The sequence below is a fragment of the Carcharodon carcharias genome, chromosome 18, assembly GCF_017639515.1.
Source record: "Carcharodon carcharias isolate sCarCar2 chromosome 18, sCarCar2.pri, whole genome shotgun sequence".
Taxonomy (NCBI): domain Eukaryota; kingdom Metazoa; phylum Chordata; class Chondrichthyes; order Lamniformes; family Lamnidae; genus Carcharodon; species Carcharodon carcharias.
In genome coordinates, this window is record NC_054484.1 from 58,377,865 (window position 1) to 58,403,861 (window position 25,997).

At 39.1% G+C, this 25,997-nt stretch overlaps 1 protein-coding gene across 1 annotated transcript in view; it reads right to left on the reverse strand.

Moving 5' to 3' along the window:
• eif2s3 (eukaryotic translation initiation factor 2, subunit 3 gamma) overlaps nt 1–25,997 on the reverse strand; it is a 40,237-nt gene that overhangs the window by 11,662 nt on the left and 2,578 nt on the right. Inside the window, exons 2-8 of the mRNA XM_041211023.1 lie at nt 23,064–23,127; nt 18,512–18,639; nt 17,807–17,928; nt 11,164–11,258; nt 9,718–9,876; nt 7,954–8,088; nt 5,915–6,009 (exon numbers count right to left, since the gene is read on the reverse strand). Of these exons, the coding sequence (XP_041066957.1) occupies nt 5,915–6,009; nt 7,954–8,088; nt 9,718–9,876; nt 11,164–11,258; nt 17,807–17,928; nt 18,512–18,639; nt 23,064–23,127 (798 nt within the window). The remainder of the gene's footprint in view (nt 1–5,914; nt 6,010–7,953; nt 8,089–9,717; nt 9,877–11,163; nt 11,259–17,806; nt 17,929–18,511; nt 18,640–23,063; nt 23,128–25,997) is intronic.

The following is a 25,997-nucleotide window of genomic DNA, read 5'->3' on the forward strand; positions in this document are numbered from 1 at the left end:
AAATGGAGCCAAGATAGAGATCAGCCACAATTGAATTAAGTGGTGGAGCAGGCCTGAGCAGCTGAATGGCCCTATTGCTAATGTTCCAATGCCAACCAGAGGAAAAATGCAGGAGTTAAGAATCATGAAGTACACATCTTTCATGGGATACAGGCAACACTGGCAAGGCCAGCATTTGCTGCCCACCCCTAACTGCCCTTGAACTGAGTGGCTTACGAGGCCATTTCAGGGGCTAAGGGTCAGCCACATTGCTGTGGATTTGGAGTCACATGTAAGCTAGACCATATAAGCATGGCAGATTTCCTTTCCTAAAGGGCATTAGTGAACCAGATGGGTTTTTACTATAATCGACAATGGGTTCATGGTCACTATTACTTGAGACTAGCTTTCTATTCCAGATTAACTAAATGTAAATTCCACCAGCTGTAATGGTGGGATTTGAACTCGTGTTCCAGAACATTAGACTAAGCTTCTGGATTACTAGTCCAGTCTGAGGTGGGCTAGACGCCATTGTCTCCCCCAAATTTCAAATGTGAAGAAATGTAAAGATTCTCAAGAATGATATCAGAAATAAGACGTTACAGTTATGAAGAAATATTCAAAACTTTTTTTCCCCACCATTATGGTGGTGGACAATTAAACAACTAATCGAAAGAGGTGGCTCCGCAAATATCCCCATTCTCAATGATGGGGAGCCCAGCACATCAATGCAAAAGCATTTGCAACCACCTTCAGCAACAAGTGCCAAGTGGACAACCCATTTGGCCTCCTGAGGTCCCCAGCATCACAGATGCCAGTCTTTAGCCAATTCAATTCACTCCACATGATATCAAGAAATGGCTGAAGGCACTGGATAATGCAAAGGCTCCAGACCCTGACAACATTCCAGCAATAGTACTGAAGACGTGCTCCTGAACTAGCCACAGCCCTAGCCAAGCTATTCCAGTGCATCTACAACACTGGCATCTACCCGACAATGTGGAAAATTGCCCACGTTTGTCCTGTCCACAAAAAGCAGGACAAATCAATCCAGCCAATTGACCGCCCCAGTCTACTGTCGATCATCAGCTGATAGAAGGTGTTCCGTGCTACTCAGCTTCTGACCTCATTATAACCTTGGTCCAAACACAGGCAAAAGAGCTGACTTCCAGAGACGAGGAGAGTGACTGTCCGTGACATAAAGGCAGTATTTGACAGTGTGGGGCATCAAGCAGTCCAAGTAAAACTGGAGCCAATGGGAATCAGGCACAAAATTCTCCACTGGTTGGAGTCATACCTAGCGCAAAGGAAGGCAGTGGTGGTTGTTGGAGGTCAATCATCTCAGTCCATGGACATCACTGCAGGCATTCTTCAGGGTAGTGTCCTAGGCCCAACTATCTTTAGCTGCTTCAATGACTTTCCTCCATCATAAGGTAGGAGTGGGGATGTTTGCTGATGATTGCACAATGTTCTATTCACGACGACTCGGATACTGAAGCAATCATTTTCATATGCAACAAGATCTGGACAACATGCAGGTTTTGATGATGAGTGGCTAGTAGCATTTGGGCCACACAAATGCCAGTCAATAACCATCTCCAAAAAGAGAGAATCCAACCATTTCCCCATTGACATTCAATGGCATTACCTTTGCTGAATCCCCAACTATCAACATTCCTCAGGGTTATTACTGACGAGAAACTGAACTGACTAGCCATATTAATACTGTGGCTACAAGAACAGGTCACAGGCTGGGAATTCTGCAGAGTAACTAACCTCCAGACTCTCCAAAGCTTATCTGCCAAAAACAAGGCACAAATCAGGAGTATGATGGAATGCTCTCCACTTGCCAAGATGAGTGCAGTTCTCCAATGACACTTAAGAAGCTTGACACCAGACAGGATAAAGCAGCCCACTTGAATGGCACCCCATTCACCACAAACACTCACTCACTCCACCACCAAGGCACATTGGCAGCAGTGTGTACCATCTACCAGGTGCACTGCAGCAACTCACCAAGGCTCCTTTCAAACCCGACACCTCTACCACCGAGAAGGACAAGGGCAGCAGATGCATGGAAACACCACCTGCTTCAAGTTCCCCATCGAGCCACATACCTTGGAACTTGGGCTTGTAACTACATTGCTGATGTTCCTTCGCTATCACCGGATCAAAATCTAGGAGCTCCTTTCCTAACAGCACTGTGGGTATAAATACACCACATGGACTGTAGCAGTTCAAGAAAGCAGCTCATCACCACTTTCTCAAGGGCAATTAGGGATGGGCAACAAACGCTGGCCTAGCCAGCAATGCCCACATCATGTGAAAGTATATTAAAAGAAAATACAAAATAGAAGGTAAAGGGCTAAACCTAAGAGACTTTCAAAACTGTGTAAAGATTCAAGAGGTAAGCAATAAAAGGTTGTTTCCCCTTTTTTAGAGCTTTGGTAATAAGAGATTAAGCAAAAACACAAGATAATCAACAGAAGGAAAAAGGGGAAATTTAGAAGACATTTTTCACAATGTTATTAGAACATGGATGCTTTACCATAGATTGCCAGTAAGGCAGAAATCATGATTTAAAAACAAATTTAAAAAACACAAAATATGAAAAAATGTAGGGGAAGGGAAGAGAAATAAGATTAGAGTATGTAAACCAAGTTGGGAGATCTAGCCCCAACACAGCTGCCATTGGGCTGACAGCTAACATCTGTGCTGAGGCTTTTGTTTTTAAGCAGCATGGGGTATTAAATAGAATCCAACCAATTCCCACTCACTTAAAAGAACAGAGTGGTTACCATAGTCAAGAGCAGAAGCCACTGGGCATCTATAACAAGCTGGGTCAAGAATACAAGGCCTCCAAGTGGAAAATAACATGCCTTTCGATAAATTATTTCAGTTTGACAGATTGGGAGTGAGAATCAGTGACATGAATTTAAACTACACAAGAGTAGGAACAGAGTGGGCTGAAGGTGGTTCGCCATTTCCTAGGGATCGTTGTCCTCATCAGCTGTCCCTTGATTCAAGGATGATGTCTACTCAGGGTCACAAATTTTTCCCATTGGTCTTCATGTGACTGAATAGGTTGATTCTCGACAGAGGGTCTTTGGGCACATGGGGCAAGACGTCCCATGGGGTAGTGGGATGCGAAGTGCAGGCTTTGCTTCCTTTTCTTTCCTTCTTTGCAACTAGCCTGCCTTATCATTAAGGCATTCGGACTCAAAATATGATGCGGCTTGATGGACAAGTTGTCGCCATTTTGAATGATTGGTAGCAAGTTCCTCTCAATTATTAGCGTTAATGCTACTGCATTTCAAGGAGAGCTTCAGTGCACCTTTGTAGTATTTTCTTTGCCATCCCTTGGAATGCTGGCCATTTTGATATTTGAGGAAACTGAACCTGGCAGGGAGACACTTCTCAGCCATCTAGACACAGTATCCAGTCCATCGTAGTTGATTTTGCAGGAATTTTGCCTGAATGCTTGTGGAGCTGGCTTCAAAAAGGACACCAGGGTCATCTTTAGACCAAGGTCATAAGGACAAAACCCCTTTGCTCACATGATAGTGTCTCTCTTCTCAGGGATAACAATGCCATTCATCAGTGCTGGGGAGAACATTTCCACCAACTCCTCAGCCGTGAACCCACAGTGACAGCTGATATTCTCCAGGCTATCCCCTTGTAGAATCTATGGGTGAGCAACCATTGATGGGAGAGTTGCAACAAACAATCAAACAGATGAAAAACAACAAAAGTTGTGGCCTTGGTGGTATTCCAATTGAGGTCTTCAAAGTTGGTGGGATTTGCTCACATCTGGACTCCATGCACTCACCCTACGGATTTGGGAAGTAAAAGTACATCCCCCAACCAAACCGACTTCAGGAATGCAACAGTTCTGTCTTCAAGGGAAATAAATCATTCTGTGGAAACTATCGAGGTATTTCCCTCTCATAGCTGGGAAAATCCTGACACGCATTCTCCTAAATAGCCTACTTCCTGTGTCTGAGGAAATGCTCGCAGAGACAGAATGTGGCTTTAGACCTTCCAGGAAGACCTGTGACATGACTTTGTAGCCAGACAAATTCAAGAAAAACGTCAAGAATAATACCAGAAACTCTTCAGTGTATTCATCGACCTGACCAAGGCATTTCACTCAGTAAATTGGAAGGCTTGTGCTCCAGAGATCTGGATGTCCAAAAAATTCCTCAACACAATCCTACAACTGCTTCATGATGTGACTGCAGCTGTCTTGAGTGGGAGATCTGAAACAGGTACCTTCAAAATCTGTGTCAAGCAAGTCTGTGTGATAGCCCCCATGCCATTTATAATCTACCTGACAGTGGCTATCCATCTCAAAGGTCAACTGACCTCTGGTGAGTATTAAATACCGCCTAGATAGAAAACTCCAACTTCAGTTGCCTCTGTGCCAAAACTAAACTGACCACCAGAGATTTATTTATTTATTTTTTTATTCATTCACAGGATGCGGGCTTCGCTGGCTGGACCAGCGTTTATTGCCCATCCATATATAATATACAGTTTGCAGATCACTGCTGTGTTCCTGCCCCTACTACATCAGATGTGCAAGCCACTCACCATCTCTTAAATTCTGCATACAAGAAATTCAGCTTGTCCTTCGATGTTGCCACAACAAAACTCATACACTTAGTCAGCCAAATATTCCATCTCCCGTATATGTTGAAGGAGTGACTCGAATACGTTGAGCACTTCCCATAATTTGGTAGCCACCTCTCTCAAAAGGCCACCATTGACGAAGAGATCCAACAACGGATCAGCTATGCCAGCTAAGCCTTCTACAAATGACGGCAAAGAGTGTTTGGCAAAGACCTCCGCAAGTCATCGAAGCCCAAGTGTACAGAGTAGTCGTCACCATGCTCCTGTACTGCAGTGAGACCAGGACTGTGTATCAGTGACATGGAAGAGCTCTAGAGAAATTCCACCAACAATGCCCCTGCCGCATCCTCCGGATTCACAGAAGGACTGTCGAACAAACGCAAGTGTCTCCCCAGAAATATGAACTTCTGGAATGTGTTGTCGGCTGTACTCTCTGCATGCCTTGAAGAGAGTGCTTGGCCAGTTATTTGATGGGGCAGAGATCGCATCATACAGCGAGTAAGTGGCTTTATAGATAAAAATGGTCCAAATGATCAGCTGGATTAGTTTTGATCATCTGAATCGAGTGGAAAGGGATTTTCCCAGATTATTTTATTCCCTTATTGTCCCTGGGTTTTTCTGATTTCTTTTTTGCCCCTTCTAACAAAATTACATTGCTGGAGGGGTGGGGTTTGGAAATGTCTAAGTTATGATGCTCCAGATCATGAGAATGGAGCAGGCTTGATGGACCAGCTGGTCTTTTCCTATCTTCCGTTTTTGTAGGTTGATAAAAGGGACTAAGCCCAAGTTGATGCAGCATCAAAATCAATCGAGGCATATTCACTGCTGATTTTAAAATCATACATTCAACTCTTTTGAACAAACTTAATGTTATTACAAAACCAAGCAGCTTATCATTGTTTTTAAAAGCTGTATACTTATTAAAACTGTAGCACTTAGCATAGACCACAACTTAAAATACTGAGTCTTTATAAGAGCAGTACTCCACAATGGTCAGCTAACAAGGCTGCACCAAGCTTCTTCTGATAAGCAAAGGAAATAACCAAAAGTTCATCACTGCCACCAGCAGGAATTTGGGAGTACTGGAGACATTTGAAAAGCACATGCAAGTTAATTTTAATTTCCATCTAATAAACTAAATACATTTAAATGTTACAAAATGTTATCAGGCTATAGCAACAAATAAATGGCTTCCATAACTGTACAACTAATTTAACTACTCAACTGTGATTTCAAAACCCATCACAGATGATCACAATCCGACTCCACCCCAAAAAGGCTTATTTGAAATAATATTTTATACCTTAAGCACTCCTTTCAGAATGCTGCCACCAGCTACACCACCTTTTAGATCATCTACTTCACAGCCAGGTTTGTTGACATCAAAGGAGCGAATAACTGCATTAATACAAAGAAAAATGTAAAAACATTAAGAATACAATTTGCCTCAGCACCCCTCAGGATCAGGAGAAAAAGAAACTCCCAGGATTCCAATGATACTAAATGGAAACTAACACAGGGATTGGATGAACCCAATAGCTTACATTTCCGCAATGCTTTAATAAAACAAAGGTGAAAACAGTGTGCAGTAAAGAGAGCAAAGTTAGGGAAAATGACAAAGGCTGCTAGATTTAATTTTGAGGAAGCTTTTAAGAAAGAAGTAACAAAACAAAGGATTTAGGCAGGGCACCTAAGAGTGTATTGCTAGGACAGCTGAAGGCCGTGTTGGGAATGGAAGTGGAAAAAAAAACCCAAGTCAGAAGAGTAGAGGGCACATATTGGAAACTCCCTATCCTCTGAATTCTTTCAAGTTGTGGTGCGCCCTCATAGTAACTTAAATTGGATGTCTACCATAAGAAATGTTATTGAGATAAATTTTCTCATCATCACTGGAATATCTAGTTATGTTAATCTAATATTATCAGGAACATATATCTTAGACCACAATTCCAGGACATTCAAGTTATTTTTTTCAAATTACCATCACATCTCCACTGCCAAATTAGTAGTTCAGACCATCTAACTCCTACAGCTGAAGTCCAGCTCAAATAGGAAAACAATGAGACAATAGTTCAAGGACTGTGATATAAACTGAAACTTGTGACTTTAAGTCACTAGAACCACTGGAACATTCCAACTTTGGTTCAGACTCTGATTAACCTGCAGGCTGGACAGTAAACTTGTACAAAATAATGTCAGTGAGGAAATGAGAAGGAATTAAAAATATGCAATAGACAAGATAGTGAAGAGACATATGAAAAGCATGGAAAATTCAGCAGCACATAGGAGGCCTCAAAACTTCACAGTTTCTTCTGGTCAGATCAGTCAGGTAGGTGTGGAAACCTTTTGCACATAACTAAGAGTATCAAACTAAACTTAAATATTCACAAGATACACAAGAACTTTTGCTGACTTCCAGAGGTCTTTGTTGTCAAACACTCATTGCCATAATTTGTTCTGTCTGCTTGGTTGTGCATACTTTTCTCTCAGGGACACAGTCCTACTAGGATATTGTTGGACTTAACTAAGAGTACAGCTTACCAGGTCTGGCACTGTAAGCTTTCCATTGCTTGTTGAGCTAGGATATTAAGTTGCAAAGTTATGTGGAGCTGAATGATAAGAATTACAGTTCCTAATGGCAAATCTCTTCCTTCAAATCCTAGGGATATTTCAGGCTAGCCAACTAACCTACAACATCTTTCCCGTATCTGGACTAGATTGAGTCTGCTACAAAGGATCAACTCTATTACTGCATCAGGCATATCATCTTGGACTCAACTTAAGTTCTGAGATCGAGATCCAGTTTAGCTCCTCAACTCCCTCATCCAAGAGAAAAAGGAGTCTGTGGATATTTAATAACAAGGGGGCCTTCAGAGGCGAGAAGGTTGTGAAATCCAGTGTAATTTACCATGACTGACATTATAGCCTAGCATAATTTTGCCCCTCACACATTAGCAACTTTCTAAGCAGTAGTCATCAAATTGATCACCAGCGGAAAGTCTGGTTGACTTTTGCCTTCCATTGTCCTGGCCAACTGCAAAAGCCCTACTGCCAATCCATTTGAAATCGGTTAACATAATATGAACAGGAGCTCAAATACATGCAATTCTCAGTAACATGCGGAAATTAGCATTTCAAGATAAAACACTAATGATTTGAGGGGTGCTGCATTTACAGCATATTGCATAGTGCAAAGAAAGACAATTATTGTGTTCTAATGAATTAGAAAATAGCAAGAAACCAATTTCAATGTTTGCACACTTTCGTGAACTTATGTATTGGATCCAAAAAATGCCACAAATAATTCAACATTTTAAAGAACAAGGTAAATAAAACACTTACCAATTAGCCTTGGTTCAGATATAAAGTCACGGATGGGTACTGGAATTTTTTTTACAATATATTCACATACTACTTCAATGTTATATTTCAACTGTGCTGAGATTGGAATAATTGGTGCTCCTTCTGCAACTGTACCTGTATATCAAGACATGAAAAAGCAATAGGCTATAAATCCAAAGAATACAGCAGTAACAATGCAAAGCGGGGAGGGATAAACCAGTCTGACTAATGTCAGTGGTGGGCAAACTTGAAAAATTGAAACTGAAAGAATAATAATAAAATAGCAAAAACTGACATTTAATGAAGTATGGGCTAAATCAGCATGGATTTGTTAAAGGCAAATCATGTTTAATTGCAGAGTGCTGCAACCTAAGCGTTAGCAATTTAAGATATGTACCTTAATGAAATAATCTCAATATAGTCCTTCAGTAATATTCATTAGAAAAAATCATCAGCTTCCCACAATCACTAGTGAAGGCAGCATGTAACTGAGACATACAGAACAGGTTCAGTTCTCACCATCCTCTTCTGCTAACATACAGTTCCATGTAACAGCCTCCTAAAAGGCACACCTCCCAATAGCAGCACCTCAATGTGTTCAAATTAATATTTATATGAATGAACCCTATGATTATTTAAAATTAGTAATGATGTGGGCTACTTATCATAATTGTGCTTGCCTGTAGAATTACTTCATCTCTAACTATACTGGCTGGCTTGCACTTCCTACTTTTCAAAAATATAGCCCTTTCAATGATTTGTTTTATATCCATTATAAGGATCATGGCCAAGTACTGTACTGAGTACTGAGTCAATTAAAACATTTCCAGGCAGTTCCCCTTTAGAACAGACCCCTCCTTGGCACCATCCTGTCTATCATGGCACACACTGTTCCAGGACAGCAACATTGTATATATCCCTCACACTGTTCCAGTAGACATGTCCTTCAAACTGCAGCCACTGTAATTTTAATCCGCAGTCCAACAGAAATAAAAAGCTACGTTCTTTACAATATATTGCCTCCGACTCTTCCTACCAAAATGCAAATTAAATGGCACAATTTCAAAGATGAGAGTTTAAGAACATACAGACAGAATTTTTGAACATGGCAGGACAAGTTGAGAAAGCTGTTAAAAAAGTTTATGAGATTCTTACTTTTAATAATAGTGGAATAGATTACAAAAGCAAGGAAGACAAATGTTTATAAAACACTGGGCCTCAGCTGGAGTAAGGTTTTCAATTATGGGCACCATATTTTAGGATGTCAAGGCAGAAGAGATTTACTAGAACACTACCAAGGATGAGCGATTTTAGTTATGTGGAGAAGCTAGGGATGTTTTCCTTAGAGCAGAAAAGGTCAAGTGGAGATTTGATAGGTGTTAAAATCAAAAATGGTTTTGTTAGAATAATTAAGAAAAAACTGTTTCTAATGACGATTCAGTAAGCAAAGGGCACAAATTTAAGGTGACTAGCCAGACAATCAGAGGCAACACAGCTAATTGCAATCTGAAATTCACTATCTGAAAGGCTGGTGGTGACAGATTCAACAGTAGCACTCAGAAGAAAGTTGATTAAATACTTGAATGGAAAAACTTACAAGGCTACAAGGAAGTGAAAGGAAGTGTGATTAATTGAATAGTTCTACTGAAGAGCAGACACAGGCATGATTAATCAAGCTGCCTCCTTCTATGCTGTATCATTTCATAATTTGTGAAATCAAACAAGTAAAAACTGTGAATGAGGTTTCATTAAGAGACAACCTACCCTGGACAAAAGCAAGTATCTGTTCGTACTGTTCCTTTGCTTGACTTTCCTTTACAAGGTCAATCTTGTTCTGCAGAATCAGAATGTGTTTCAATTTCATGATTTCAATAGCAGCCAGATGCTCTGAGGTCTGAGGCTGAGGGCAAGATTCATTACCAGCTGACAAAGAGAGAAAGAAGCATGAACAATAGCATAATAGTATGAATGTTTACAATTCCTAGCTCTCGATAGTTTACTTTTCCACTTCAGTACTTATTGGATTAAAATTTAAACCGAAGAGAAGTTGGAGGAAAAAATAAACTAGGCCTAAGATGTAATCAAACAAAAATAATAAATATCATTAGCAGCTTATCAGAGAAGCAATATATTTACAAACTGCTGGGGTAGGGAAGAGGAGCAAAGAACCACTTGTACGCAATGTAAAATTCCAAATATCTACCGCACTTTGACATTTAACCTGATAAGTGTGGCCCCAAGAAGTGAATTAAATGCCCTCATGACCCCTTTAGGGTCACTACAAATGAGTTTGATCCCTTACTGCTTGCCATTTGTACATATGTAGCACTGGGACTGGGAAGCCTAGCTAACTTATTCTCTTCCTTAGCCAAGGATGCTGAAGCCGACTGTAGTATCCGCATGACTACATTGGCTAATTACTAAACACAAACTAGGCCTGGGTCAATCATAGGACTTTCCCAAGTTTCAAGAGCATACCAGACAAAAGCACTGCATCAATGAGCCATTAGAAGAACCTGGCCAAAGGTAAGTAGAAAGTGAGGAAATATTTCTCACTTTCAAAAATTAGGCAACACTATTAGATGGGACCTGGCTACTGATAATCATGTTTGGGGATCCTTTGACAGCCATCTCCTCAAAATAAACTCACCTACCTGGCCACTATTAGACCAATCCTTACATACTGAAGGGATCTAGATTCTCTCTCTCTCAATTAAACAAGTCATTTTGGCCTTAGAGACGATTCAGAAATGAACTCTAACCTCTTCACGAGGAGTTATTCTATCATTCATAAATAAATAAAGTTTTATCTAATCACTTTGAGTGCATTCTCTAAAAGGAGAATGCTGTCGCCTAATACATTGATCTAATGATCATCCAATTTCCAGCTTCTATTCTCTAACTTTGTGGATTAAAAACATTAGCATTCTTCAGCATCGCATATGGTTTTAACTCAGCTGGCCAATATGGTTCTTGGCAGCGTAAACCCAGATCTTCTCATTCACTCCTGCCAATTTACACAAGCAAAATACAAGAGTATGGAACTGTGATGAGATTTGTGAAGTAACTTAAGGTAGTCTTTTTCAAGGTTGTTTAAATCATAAGGATCTGTCCAAGAAATCTGGTATCAGAGTAGAGTACAGATGCAATTAACAGTCATGAAACCAAGAACATTCTGCAGATTAAAACTAATGTTACTGTCCCAATTACCTATTAATAGCAAAGCTGCATCCATGACTGCAGCTCCGTTCAACATAGTAGCCATCAAGATGTCATGCCCTGGGCAATCCACAAAAGATACGTGCCTATAATAGTGGGAAACAAAATAAAAAATACCCTAATTTAGTACAGACTTTTCTCCCCTATATCATACCATCAAAAAATAAAAAATGTACAAATGAGTACTCTTATGGTAACAGATGTTTGACTAGCGACAAATGAAATTTTGCAAAGTATGATTGAAGGAAAACGATAAACATTGCCTCTAAATTACTAACATATTGCAAAATAACATCACCGGAACTTGGATAACAGTGATAAAATCTTAAAAATCAAACCACAAAAAGTTTATTGAATTTCGAAGTAGTAAATAACTTGGAACTATAAGCAAGATATTTCTAAGTTTCTATTTTAGACCAACATCAAAAACAGTCATTTGCATTTAAACATTGTCTTTAATGTAAAGAAATACCTCAAGGTACAACAGGGCTGTGACCTGACAGAAATGTTTATTTTTAAAATTTATTTATATGGGCGTCATGTGACAAGGCCAGCATTTATTTCTAAGTCAGGATGGTGTGTAGTTTGAAAGAGCAATTTCAGATGGTGGTGTTCCCATGTGCCTGCTGATCTTGTTCTTGTAACTGGTGAAGGTCACATGTTTGGAAGGTGCTTTTGAAGGAGACTTGATAAGTTATTACAATGCATCTTGTAGATGGTACATACTGTTGCCTGTGTGCGCCAGTGGAGGAGTAAGTGAAGGTTTAAGGTGGCAAATGGGTACCAAACAAGTGCACCCATTTGTCCTGGATGGTGTTAAGCTTGTATGTTGTTGGAGCTGTGCTCATCCAGACAAGCGAAGAGTGTTCCATCACACTCCTTACTTGTGTTTTCTAGATGGTGGACAAGCTTTGGGGAGTCAGGAGGTGAGTTGCATGCTGCTGACTTCCCAACTCTGACCTGCTGTTGTAACCATAGTATTTATGTGGCTGATCCAGTTACCTTTCTGATCAAATGGTGACCGGCAGGATATTGATGGTGGGAGATTCAACGAGGGTAATGGCAATGAAAATCAAGGAGAAATAGTTAGATTCTCCCTTTTGGAGATGGTCATTGCCAGGCACTTGTGTGGTTTGAATGTTACCAGCCAGTTATCAACCCAAGCCTGAACAGTGACCAGGTCTTGTTGCATGAAGGCATGGACAGCCTGGCACATGGTTCAAGAGCTGGATTTTAAGGAAGGTCTTAAACAGGGGTGTGGAAGACTGAGAAAGGGGGTGTAGGGTATAGAAGTTTTGGTAGGAAAATTCTAGAACAGAGAGGCTAGATGGCTGAATGCAAGGCAGAGCAAAGAGGGCCCAGGATGCAAGAGGCCAGAACCAGTGGAGGGCAGGGAGATTCTAAGGCTGCAAGGGCTCACAGATGGGAGGAACAAGATCATTAAAAGATTTAAATAAAGGAATGGAAATTTTAAAATTGGAGCGCTGGACGACCAGGAACAAATGTAGGACAACAATAATAGGGCTGATGGATGAGTGAGACTTAGTATAGTATTGAATAGGATAGAGAGTATTGAGTTTTGTAGACAAAATCTATGGTTGAAAAATGAGAACACAGCCAAGACAGAATTGGAAATGTTGAATCGGAGATGACAAAGTAGGAAAGAGTTTTTAGCGAACAGATGGTTGATCTCAATGAAATTAGACAGGTGGCAATAACAGTTATTGTGAAGAAATGCTAATGCAAGACCAAGTTTCACTTTGTGTGGAAATTATGGAAAGTCTGGTTCAGCCCGAGATAGTGGTCTGGAAAGCATATGGATATTGTGGCAAAGTATAGTTTTGGCAGGGGCCAAGGATAACTATTTGGTCTTTGCACCCAAAGAACTGTGGCTCATCCAAGCCTGTATTTTGGACAAACAGTCTGACAATAGAGGTACTGAAGGTGTTGAGGTGGAGTTGGAGAGAGAGCTACATGTCATCGGCTTACTTATGGATGCTGATGCAATGTTTTTGGGTGATATTGCCATTGAGCAATATATAGGCGAGAAATTAAGAAGGGGGCAAGAAAAGACAGATCTATGTGGGGACTCCATGGTAATGGATCAAGTCAGAACAGGAATCCACTGAGAAAAGGATAAGAGTGGAACAAAGTAAGGGTGGTCTTATTGAACTGGAGAATAGAGCAAAAACGTTATAGTGGTGTGTTAAAGCACACAAGATGAGAGAGAATGCAACTTGATCACAGTGAAGGTCACGTGTGATTAGGGCCGTTTCAGTGATGTGGACAGAAACCTGATTGGACGTATCTGAATATGGAGTTGCAAGAAAAATCATAGAATGATACAACACTGAGGACTATTTGGGCCATCAAGTCTCCTCAGTGCTTTGGTAGAGCTATCCAATTAAACCACTCCTCCCCACTTCTCTATAGCCCTGTACTTCTTTCCCCTGAAGTATTTACCGAATTATTTTACAAATGTTACTTTTGAATCTTTTTCCACCACCCTTTCAGGCACTGCATTCCAGGACACAACAACTTGATCTATGAAAAAAAAATTTCCTCTTGTCACAGCTGGTTCTTTTGTCACTTTAATTCAGTGTCCTCTGGTTACCAACCCTTCTCCACTGGAAACAATTTCTCTTTATTTACGCTATTAAAACCTTTTATGACCTTGGTCATTTCAATCAAATCCCCTCTTGACCTTGTTGCGATCTGATGAGGGGCTATTAACATTTGAAGAGAAATCTGAATATCCAACAATTTAATCAACAGAACTATGCCACAAGATTCCACATTTTTCAACCAAAAAAAAAACTTTATTATATTTAAAAGGATTAAACAAAACAAGCAGTCTTAACACTAGAAGTTATAACTATATACGTTATGCACTCAGTTTTACTCCTTATTTTTCCTAATCCTTTTCCTTCTAAGACACATCAATCTTAAAGCTATTTGCTTCTCTAGGGACCACCCAAAGGCATGCCACAGTTGTCTGAAAACTACTTGAATTTTCCTCAGTTCCAGCTGGACTCAGAGGTTCAAGATTTTCATTTACTCTCTTTTGATTATCGATGCCTTGTTCTGATTGCCTGCTCTATACTTCCAAGCTAATATAAGGACCACTGTAGATTTTTCAACCAGATTATCTTTCTGCTTCTTTTCCCTCATAAAATCCAAACTGAGATAAAGCACTACCCATATTCCACATGTGAAGTGATGAAATAAGCTAATTCTCTGCTTACAGTGCAAGCCTAACTGTCATTTACTTTGGCTATCTTCTCTCAGTGAACTACCCCATACAAAGTCCAGGTTTCAACTAAGAACTCAGCAACATCTAGAAAAATTAAAATCTCCCGAAGCTCAACTATGAGTTCCACCACAAGCCCCTCCACGACAACATGGTATGCTCTGGGGTTTCCTCAAACAAACCTTTAGGTTATGTATCCTTCATTTAAAATTCCTTCTTTGATCTGAAGAAAGAATCGGATTTTACCGAATGTTTTTAAACTAATTTTAGCTCTAACTCCCAAAATGAAAAGATCTCTCCGGACTGGCCTCGCTGCAAGGATTGCAGATGTCATGTCTCTACCAAAAGGTCCACAGGTATGTCATCTATGCTTTTAAGTTTCTCCACCTGCTGTTTGACTCTTACCCTTTTATTCTAACCTTTAAGTCAATGCGGGCCAGCCTTTCGATAAACATTACCCATTCTTTGAATTCTAAATAACTCAGGTTGTTTAAGTTGCATTTACATCAGGTGTTTACCAGTTTTATATGGAATTTTCCCCAGTTCTCTACAGTTAAATTTTAATTCCTAAAACCTGAAGTTATACTCGAAAACATATAAATTATGAAGTATTTTGACAACCACCTCTGCTCTGTGAACAACCCCAGTTTCTTCAGTCTTTCCATATAACTGAAATCCCTCATCCCTGGTAGCATTCTCATCCACACCCTCCCAACGTCTTGATAGCCTTCCTAAAGTGTGATGCCCAGAAATGAACATAATACTCAACTGAGGACTAACCAGTGTATTATAATGGTTTGGCATAACTTCCTTGCTTTTGTATGATATTCCTTAATTAATAAAACCAAAGATATAAAGCTTTTTTTTTTAAAAAACAATCCTTTCAACTGGCCCTGCCATCTTCAAAGACCTTCCCTTGTCTTTCTTCCTGCAGCCCTTTAAAATTCTATCAATTAGTTGATATGATAAAAGAAAAATACTGTGGATGCTAGAAATCTGAAATAAAAACAGAAAATGCTGGAAAAACTCAGCAGGTTTGGCAGCATCTGTGGAGAGAGAAACAGAGTTATAGTTTCGAGTCCAATATGACTCCTTTTCGGAACAGGAGAGGGGTAGAAATGTGATGGATTTTATGCTGTTGAAAAAGTGGGGAGGGGCAGGTGGAACAAAATAGAAGGTCAGGGTTAGGCTAAAGGGCAGGAACATAAGACAAAGGGAGTGGTAATGATAGTATAAAAACAAAATCTTTGGTACAGAGTAGGTGTTGATAGAATAAAGGTAAGCACCGATTGAAAGCAAAAAAGCAGAATGTATTAATAGCACATGCTCATATTTCTGTTCTAGGCCCGCTATAATGTTCCAGTGCATTTCAATTCATCAGCTGGCTTTCGTACTAACATTTCTATTCTTGGCCTGCCACAATGTTTCAGTGAAGCCCAATGCGAACTGGAGGAACAACACCTCATCTCCCACTTTGGCACTTGACTGCCTTCTGGACTCAACATAGACTTCAACAACTTCAGACCATGAACTGTGCCCTCCATTTTGGTTTTTTTCCCCACCAAAGTGCCAGTCCATATCTTGTTCTCATGTTTTGCTTTCAGACAGCACTGACACTTCGGCTAATAACACATTGTGCTATTTTGCTTTCAGACAGTGCTGACCTTTATTCTGCTATTAACACCTACTCTGCACCAACACTTTTGTCTTTATACTATTATCACCACTCCCTTTGTCTTGCGCTCTATGACACCTTTGTCATTTAATCTCTCCTGCCCTCCAACCTATCCCTGATCTTCTATTTTGTTCCATCTGCCCCTCCCCGTTTTTCAACAGCATAAAACCCCCATTAGCATGGATGCAAAATTTTCAAACAGACAGAAGCCAAGGAATAGTGGTGAATGGTTGTTTTTCAAACTGGGATGGGAGGGGTGGGGTATACAGAGGTATTCCCCAAGGGTCATACTTAAAACCACTGCTCTTCGATTATTGCCAATTTCAATGTTTGCAGGTGATAGAAAACTCAGATGAAGTATAACAATGATGCAGATAGTAACATGTTTCAGGGGGACAAACTGGAGAAATGGACAGACACATGACAGATGAAATTTAGCGCAGAAGAGTTTCAAAGCAGTCATATTGGACTCGGAACAATTGCTTCTCTCTCCACAGGTGCTTCCAGACCTGTTGATTTATGTCAGCATTTTCTGTTTTTATTTCAATCAGTTGATATTGCCTCTCATTCTTCATACCATAATATATCATTTCACACTTTTCTGCACTAAATTTCATCTGTCAGTGTCTGTCTATTTCTCCAATTTGTCCCCATGAAACTTACTAACTGCATCATTTTTATATTTCATTTGAGTTTTCAATCACCTGTAAGCATTGAAATTAGCAATAATATAAAAGTAGTGGTTCTAAATACTGTCCGCTCCATCCCCAGTTTGAAAAACAACCATTCACCTCTACTCGTTAGCTTCTGTCCCTTCACTAATTTTGCACCCATGCTGCCAGGAATTTTAATTTTGCCAACAAGTTTATTATGTGGCACTCAGTAAAAGGCTTTTTGAAAGTTCATATACACAAGGTCAACCACACTCCTCCCCATAAACCCACTCTGTTATTTCAAAGAACTTGATTATATTAATCAAACATGATTTGCCTTTGACAAACCTGTGCCAACTTTAACTTATTAGCCCATACTTTTCTAAATGCCAATCAATTTTATCCTAGATTATTCTCTCAAAGATAAGCATGGATTTGCAAGGTGACAAGTTCACAGCCTTTAGAGGAGGTTGGATGCAAGGTTAGGGCAGTTGACGGTGATTTTTTTTCAGCAGCTAATGGCAGCTGTTTTGAAAGGGAGGTGTTAGTGCCCGAGAATAGAAAGCCATTTACAATGTCACAGGTGTAATGAGATACTTGCAGTAATAAGGGATGCAAATTTAGTACAGATAATAAGCAAAGCTAATATTTACTTATTCCATTAAGAGGTTTGACAAAAAAGGGGCCATTAAATGAGAAGAATACTTATTATGTTTGGAACTGAGCCACTGAACATTGTAATTGATATCTGTAAACATTTCAATGTCAGTTTACCACAAATACTATAAAATGCAATCAAATTTGTATACCCATTTAATGTTGCAAACTAGCAATATGTTATTAGAAAACTCAAAAAGCATACTGGTAAAAAAGCAAAGTAGAAGTTTTTATGATTTGTATCAGAGAGCTGCAATAGCCAGCAATAACCGCTGCGACATATTACCAGATGTAGTCAATGCAAACCAAATAGTGGAAGACATAATTGTGTCCAAAATAATTCTCACTAGTGTACAGGTGCTAAATCATATCAATAACCCGTGTTTAGATTGCACCAACCTGACTAGCTTGAAATTTCCTTTGGTTCCAGGAATATCTGAAGGGAACTCATCTGGTGTGCTGCTACCACATGACCTGTAACAGTCAGGCCTTGGACAACTGGGGTCATCAAGTTTGTAAACCTAAAAAAAAACTAAATGAGTCCAGAAAAAGTTTGACGTTTTATAAAAGCTAATAAGTAAGAGTAATGACTGGATTTTGTAATCAAAATAAAGCTATGCACTGTTTAAATACCATCATATTATTGGCCATATCACAGGAGCTGAATATCTCACAACTGAACTAAATAATGTAAGACTGTAGTTTATCAATTATGTGTGTTCCATCAATTATTTGCACTTTGAATTACAAGGGTAAAAAGGTTTCAGCTTCAAGTCACCCAGGTTGCCATACTCCGAGGACTATAGTCTTTCCACAGTACGGTATAATCACTGTCTTTTTACTCAGGCAATTTAGAATTTCAGAAAACACAGAACCACTGCAAATGATTTTTTGAACTGTTCATTAATTATTCAAAATGAAGAACTTCAGGAAATATAAAAAATATGTGCAATTTATCTCGACAATGTTTCACAGAGATGCAGCACAAAAAAAAGTAATTTAAAAAATCACAATTTAAAATCAGATACAGCGTAATTTAGCTGAACATGAACTACAAAGCCAGATATATTATGCACTGCTCTTCATTTCTTTAGTTATTTTTACCTTTGCATTGGCATACCCCAGCTTGATAGTAATATTTCTTTCCAGTTCATTTTTAAATCGGACAGTCTGAACACCAGAAATAGCTTTAACTACGGTGGACTTTCCATGGGCTACATGGCCAATTGTGCCTAAGGGAAAACAATTATTTGGAACACAAGTTAAGCTACTGCGTGGCGCACGTACACAACTTATCTTAAAACATGAAATCAACCTTCGTCAAAAACAATAAATTCTGCATTATTCTTTTTGATTACTGAGTTGCAAAACATATAATCCAGTTATCAACCTCTTCTCCTCTATTGACTATGTCCATTTTCCTATGCTATTTGTAAAGTGCCATGAGATTTTTAACATAAAAGGTTCTTTACAACTTTTAAGTTGCCAAATTTCAGATACCACAGAACCTAAAAATTCACCTATTCAAACCCCCATTTTGATCAGAGCAAGTTTTTTTTTTGGCATGTGGGGCAGGATACCTATATCATTCTGTCCAAACATAATGGAGGAGTAGGCCGCTTGGCCTGCCCTGCTTCTGTTCAGGTTGCCTACTAATTGGCCATTGACGATTTAATGTAGCAAAGAAAGGAGAGCAACCTGACAGCTAGTATTTTCTTACTGCTAAACAGCAATAAGTTGCAAGGGGAATAGTCTTCATGCTGGTTTTATCTAAAAAAAAACTTGTATCACTGGCATATTATCCAGACACTCATAACTACTAATGCATTTTCCAGTTAATTTGCTACAAATATTCTCAATATTTATGGTCATGCATGCTTCGCAAGCAACGTCAATTCTTTCCTGGGCCTTATTCACTCCAGAATTATGAACATACGAATTAGATGAGTAGACCATTCGGCCCCTCAAGCCTGCTCTGCTATTCAATAAGATATGGCCGATCTGATTGTGGTCTCAACTCCACATTTTGCCTACCCCTGATAATCACTGATTCCCTTGTTAGTCAAGGATCTAACTCTACCTCAAAAATATCCACTGACCCCACCTCCACCGCTCTCTGGGGAAGAGTTCCAAAGATTCACGACTCTTAAGAGAAAAAATTTCTTCTCCTCTCTGTCTTAAATGGGAGACCCCTTGTTTTTAAACTGTGTCCCCCAGTTCTATTCTCTCCCATAAGGGGAGACATCCTTTCAGTATTCACCACGTCAAGTCCCCTCAGAATCTGACATTTCAATAAGACTGCCTCTCAATCTTCTAAACGCCAATGGATACAGGCCAACCCTGTCTAACCTTTCTTTATAAGATAACAACCAACGCACCCACCCCACTCCACCCCATCCCAGGTTTCTATTGAGTGAACCTATTCTGAAGTGCTTCTAACTCATGTTTATCCTTTAAGGAAGGAGATGAAAACTGTACACAGTACTCCAGATGCGGTCTCACCAACAACCTATACAACTGCAGCAAAACATCCCTGCTTTTATATTCCATTCTCCTTGTAATAGGCACAACATTTCATTTGCCTTCCTAATCCTTTGCTGTTTCTGCATACTAACTTTTCCTGATTCATGTACCAGAACATCCAGATCCTCTGTACCTAGGGGTTCTGCAATCTCTCTCCATTTAAATAATATGCTGCTTTTTTATTCCTCCTGCCAAAGTGGACAAGTTCACATTTTCCCACATTATACACCAGCTGCCTATTTTTGCCTACTCACTTAATCTATGTTAATTTCCTACCTACCTTTGTTTCATCAGCAGATTTAGCAGCCATACATTTGATCCCTTCATCCAACTCATTGATATAAATTTTAAATAGTTCAGGCCCCAGCACCAATCCCTTTGGCATTCTACACGTCACATCTTGCTAACCAGAAAAAGACCCATTTATCCTTACTTTCTGCTCCCTGTTGGCTAACCAAAACTCTATCCATGCTAATATGTTACACCCTACACCACAAGCTCTTACTTTGTGTAGTAACCTTTGATGCGGCACCTGGTCAAATGCCTTCTAGAAATCTAAGGACAGCATATCCACAGGTTCCTCTTTTTCCATGTTGCTAGTTACTTCCTCAAAGAACTCCAATAAATTAATCAAACATGATTTTCCTTTCATAAAGCCATGTTGACTCTGCTTGATTGCATTGAGATTTTCTAAGTACCCAGCTAAAACCTGCTGAATAATAGATTTCAGCAATTTCCCTACAACAGATGTTAACTAAGTGGCCTGTAGCTTCCTACTGTCTCCTTCCTTTCTTGAATAGAGGAGGCACATTCACTATTTTCCAATCTGATGGGACCTTTCCAGAATCTAGGGAATTTTGGAAAATTAAAACCAATGCACTACTATCTCAGCAGCCACTTCTTTTAAGGTCCTAGGATGAAGTTCATCAGGACCTGGGGACTTGTCAGCTTTTAGTTCTGTTAAATTTTCTCAGTAACTTTTCCCTGGTTATTGTAATTGTTTTAAGTTCCTCCCTCTCTTTCACCTCCTGATTCACAACAATTTCTGGGATGTTGTTTGATATCTACAGTAAAGACAGATGCAAAGTATCTGTTCAATTCATCTACCACTTCTTTATTTTCCATTATTAGCCATTCTCATTCACTGGAGGGCCAACACTCACTTTGCTTATTCTTCTGCATTTTAAATACCTGCAAAAAATGCTTACCATCTGTTTTTATATGGCCATCCTCTAATTTCTCTCTCCTTATTAATCTTTGTCATTCTTCTGCGGTTCTTTATATTCTGCCCAATCTCCTGACCTGCCAATCAACTTTGCAGAATTATATGCTTTCTCTTTCAATCTGATACTATCTTTAACTTCTTTAGTTAGCCACAGATGGTGTATCCTTCCTTTCGAGTCTTTCCTTCTCACTAGAATGCGTCTTTTTCTGATTACTCTGAAATATCACCGTAAATGTCTGCTACTCCACCTCTGCTTACCTATCCCATAACCTAATTTCCCAGCTCACTTTAGCCAGCTGCCTTCATGCCCTCATAATTGCCCTTATTTAAGTTTAAAACACTAGTCTTAGATCTACTCCTCTTTCCCTCAAACTGAATGTGAAGTTCAATCATATTATGATCATTGCTACCTAGGGGTGCCTTCACTATGAGGTCAATAATTAATCCTGTCTCACTGCAAATTACCAGATCTAGTACAGCCTGCTCTCTGGTTGATGCTAAAATGCGCTGTTCTAAGAAACTATCCCGAAAACACTATGAACTCATCATCTGGGCTATCTTCGGACAAATCAGATTGGCAATCTATATGTAGATTAAAATTACCCATTATTATCGCCATACTTTTCTCTCAAACTCCCATTATTTCTTCCTATATATCCCATCCTACAGTGTGGTTACTGTTAGGGGGCCTATAAACCACTCCCACAAGTGACTTCTTACCTTGACTATTTTTCATCTCCACCCAAACTGCTTCTGCATCTTGATCTTCAGAAGTAAGGTCACCTCGCTATTATAACAACGCCTTCCTTACTTAAGAGAGCTACCCCTCCAACTTTACCTAATTTCCTGTCCTTTCTAAATGTCCTGTACCCTTGAATATGTAGGTCTTAGTCTTTGTCATCCTGCAGCCTTAATTCTAATACTATAGAATTGTAATACTACCTTGAGCTTCTTCATTCACTAGAATTTGCATTGATTAAAGTGGCCAACTGGTTAGCCAACTTAAACTAAGTTTCTTGCAGTAACTTTGAAGATATTTAAAGTGCTTACAACTGAATAACTATTTGCAGTTCTCAATTATAAATGGTGCCAGGATCAAACAAAATTAAATGGTTTTCCTCTGGGCAAATATATGAGTTATGATATTTATCATTTCAGGTTATCTACTGTATCACATGAACTTACAGATGAGTAGCTAACACTAGAGGCAAATCGTCAACCAAAACAAAAGCAGTGATAAGACAATTTTGTTTTGATCTATTGTAAGGGATCTCTCATTTAAACATGTACAATGATATTTGACCTTGTATTTTCATTATACACATTTAAAATTTCTTCACTGAAATCATAATTTGCTAAAAAAGTTATGAAGTTGTTGAATGGAATTGGGTGGCAGCATCAGGTTACCATTATTTTCTTGCTTCTGTTCAAATGTTGCCCAGACCGAAAAGATTAAATTCTGCAGGCTGAAATGAGATTTAGTATAGATTCACAGCATAATACTCTCAAATTGTCCATTTTAATTAGAGGGCACAAATACATGTGGAAAATGAAAATAATCATTAATTGTATTAACACGAGAAAGTAGTGAACATTCTTCCTCTTGAAGTTTTCCAGGTACAACTTCCAACTTAAGTCCATTCAACATAATATTTTTCATCACAATCTGCAGAACTTTTTTTACATTTAAAATACAGCAAACACAAGTACTTAAAGACTTGTGACTAGGCAGAATTTTTAAAAACTTCACAATCATAAAATTCAGCTTTATAAATTCAATTAACAGTAAACACTTATAGCACCTTTTTAAACTCCAACTCTACCATACATTCAAAATAGGCATCTATCTCCAGTAGAAAATGAACATTCATGTAACTGAGAATGAACCAAAAGGATTTAATAACTCACCTATATTGATAGTAGCTTGCCTGCTGATAACTTCAGGAGAAAGGGGTGTTAATTTGGCAACATCCTGTAAAACAGAAGCACTGGTTCATAAACCATTAAATATTTTTCATGTATTTGCTTTTGGATAGATCTGTTCATTAATCTGCCATTTACACTCATTCTCAACAAATGCTTTGTTTCTTTACTGCAATCACTGCCACTCCCTTTATCTTTTGTTTCATGATATTTGTTATTTAATCTCTCCCACCTCTACCCCATCCCAGACCTTTCATTTTGTTCTTCCACCCCTCCCTCTTTCAATGGCATGAAACTCATGAGATTTCTACTTTTCTTCAGTTCTGAAGAATCATATTCGACACAAAACGTTAACTCTCTCTCCAGAGATGCAGCCAGACCTGTTGTGTATTTCCAGCATTTTCTGCTTTTATTTCAGATTTCTAGCATCCTCAGTATTTTGTTTTTATCTCAGAAAATAACAATTCCATTCCATGCCTCATCAGTCAACATTAGTAAAACACACAGGGATTGCATATTATCCTTTGTCTTCCTCATGTAAAAAGCCTGATCAAAATAGAAATCCCAATTTGGGATCCCAACTAGAGCTTCAGTATGACTGTGACCAGGTTTGGTGGTATTTCTGACTTCGTCTTCCTTGCTAAGCACCTAGCAATTTGAAGCTAGCACATTTCCTATCACCACCTTTGACCCTTCCAAACTTATTTTTCCCCCTCCTCAGTTTTTGCATGCTTCTCCTGCAAGTCATCAATGCTTCCATTTATCTACAACAGCAATTTAGTGGATTATAAATTCAAGTCATATTTTGACAATGAATATGAATGTCAACATATTTACAAAATTCTGAAGTTTCACGGCAGTATTCAAAATTGTCTACAATCAACCCCAGCTAGCTGTCAGTGGTGGATAAGTCACTTTCTTCTGGGTCTCCCACTTTTCCAAACAATTACCTCCCCAAATTACCTGCTAAACATATAAAGAGACTTCAGTGCATTTGCCAGCTCAAAAACAACACCCAATCTGGCTACTGGGCATATTGCAGCCATCTAGCCATACTAATTTGGACCTTAATATCAGGTCTAATTATTTTCGTTGACCATATGCAATGTAAAGTAGGGTCAGGGAAACTTGTGCTTCCAGGAGAGCAGAGGAAGTGGATTGGTACTTAGGCTGGGAATCCACCACTAGTACACCATTGGCAATGCGATCTGCAACCCTGGTGCTAATCTGCCTATTTTTAACAGACTCCTAGAACCTTCTCTATTTTGTCAGGTTTTCATGCGCTCCCTCTCCAACCATAGCCATCACCACTTAAAACGAATAGTACTTATATTGGCCAAAAAGTGATGACCATTAGTTTGAAAGTTGCCAGCTACAACACTTTATGTGCCCTGTTTATTTTGAGGACAAATAAACTAAGCTAGTCTATTTCCAGAAAAATTCTGTGAGATTGTATAAGTGAATTGTTGAATAAGTGGTAACTCCCAGGGTTCTACTGGCCACTGCATGCATTCACATGAATATGCCTGCCAGAAATGGTTTGAAGCATATCATAGATTCTCTGGGTCTCATTTTATTTGTTGGTTTTCTCATTTTGCCTCCTTTTGTCTGACATGATTATCAATTGTCAATTAACTATCACCTGTTCTCCTAATGACTTTATAGCTCATTCTATTCCTTTCCTTCCTCTCCCTTTTGTCATGCTGTTCATTTTTACAATTTGTTAATCTGTAAAATCTTCCAGTTCTGATGACGGGATCTACCAGAAATGCCAACATTTTCTGTTTTTGTTTCAGCAAGCTTGTGATTAATATGTTTCCTCTCTCCCCTCTGAACAGGACTCTGAAGTTAAAGTTGCCAAATGAATGCAAGTTGTTAATTTGAGCATACAGATGCACAGAATTATTTTTCTACACCCCATCTGAAACTGATGTCTGATGTGCCTACATGAGGACCAGATTAAGGCTACAGCAAATGCCACTTTGTAAACAATCTCATTGGACCAGAAAGATAAAAGCATTGTATATTCAGGAATGCAGTCATCCATGTGTCTACATCCACATGAAACACAAGATTGACATACTCCATCATGAGCCTCATATTGCTTAGGAAAGTGGCTTATTCCACTGGTGAAAACATGAAGAAATAAGTTTTCTTAGGTGACAAGTCCTTACTCAGTGAATAGGAGGGATTACTGAACATAAAGCAAACCATTAAGGACAAGTAGAAACCTGATGGAAGCACAAAATGAGTCTCATCCCTTGTTTTCAAATCTCACCAGACCTTGCCTGACTACTTAAAGCTGGAGATCACTGAAGTCGGGCATGCAATCTCTGATGCCAGTTTATTCTGTTACCCACTCCTTCTGCTCCTTCATTGGTGCGCTCCCTCTCACCCAGCAAGCCTGGGTTGACTGACGCAGATTGATCAGTTTATTCCCTGAATCCCTCAGTCTTCCAAAATAAACTGTTTATCTGCTGTTAGCATGATTACTAAACTTTTTGTTTATTTCTTTTCCCCCCTCATGCTTGGGATCCACTTTACCACTCTGGTTTATCAAGTGCTGAGATGTCTCTCTGTGTATGAAGTGCTGGAGAAGCATAAATTTACTTCAAATTAGCAGATCATTGTGGGTTTCACTGAAGGCCTTATTGAATCTACTAGAATTAGATCCTTATGAAATCTGAAATTGGTGTTTGTAAGATAGCCGATACAATTAAGTAAGAATTTCTACATCGCACTAAATGCTCAGTTTGCCAAGTAGGAGTTACACTAGGAGATTTTTGAAAATTGGTCATTAAATGAGGATATTCTCTAAGTGTATCCATTTTGTATCCAGGAGGTATCAGATAAAATTCTGGCAAAAAGTATCAGGAAGATGCTTAAAATCAAAAGTAGAAAGAAAATTCTGACGTACAT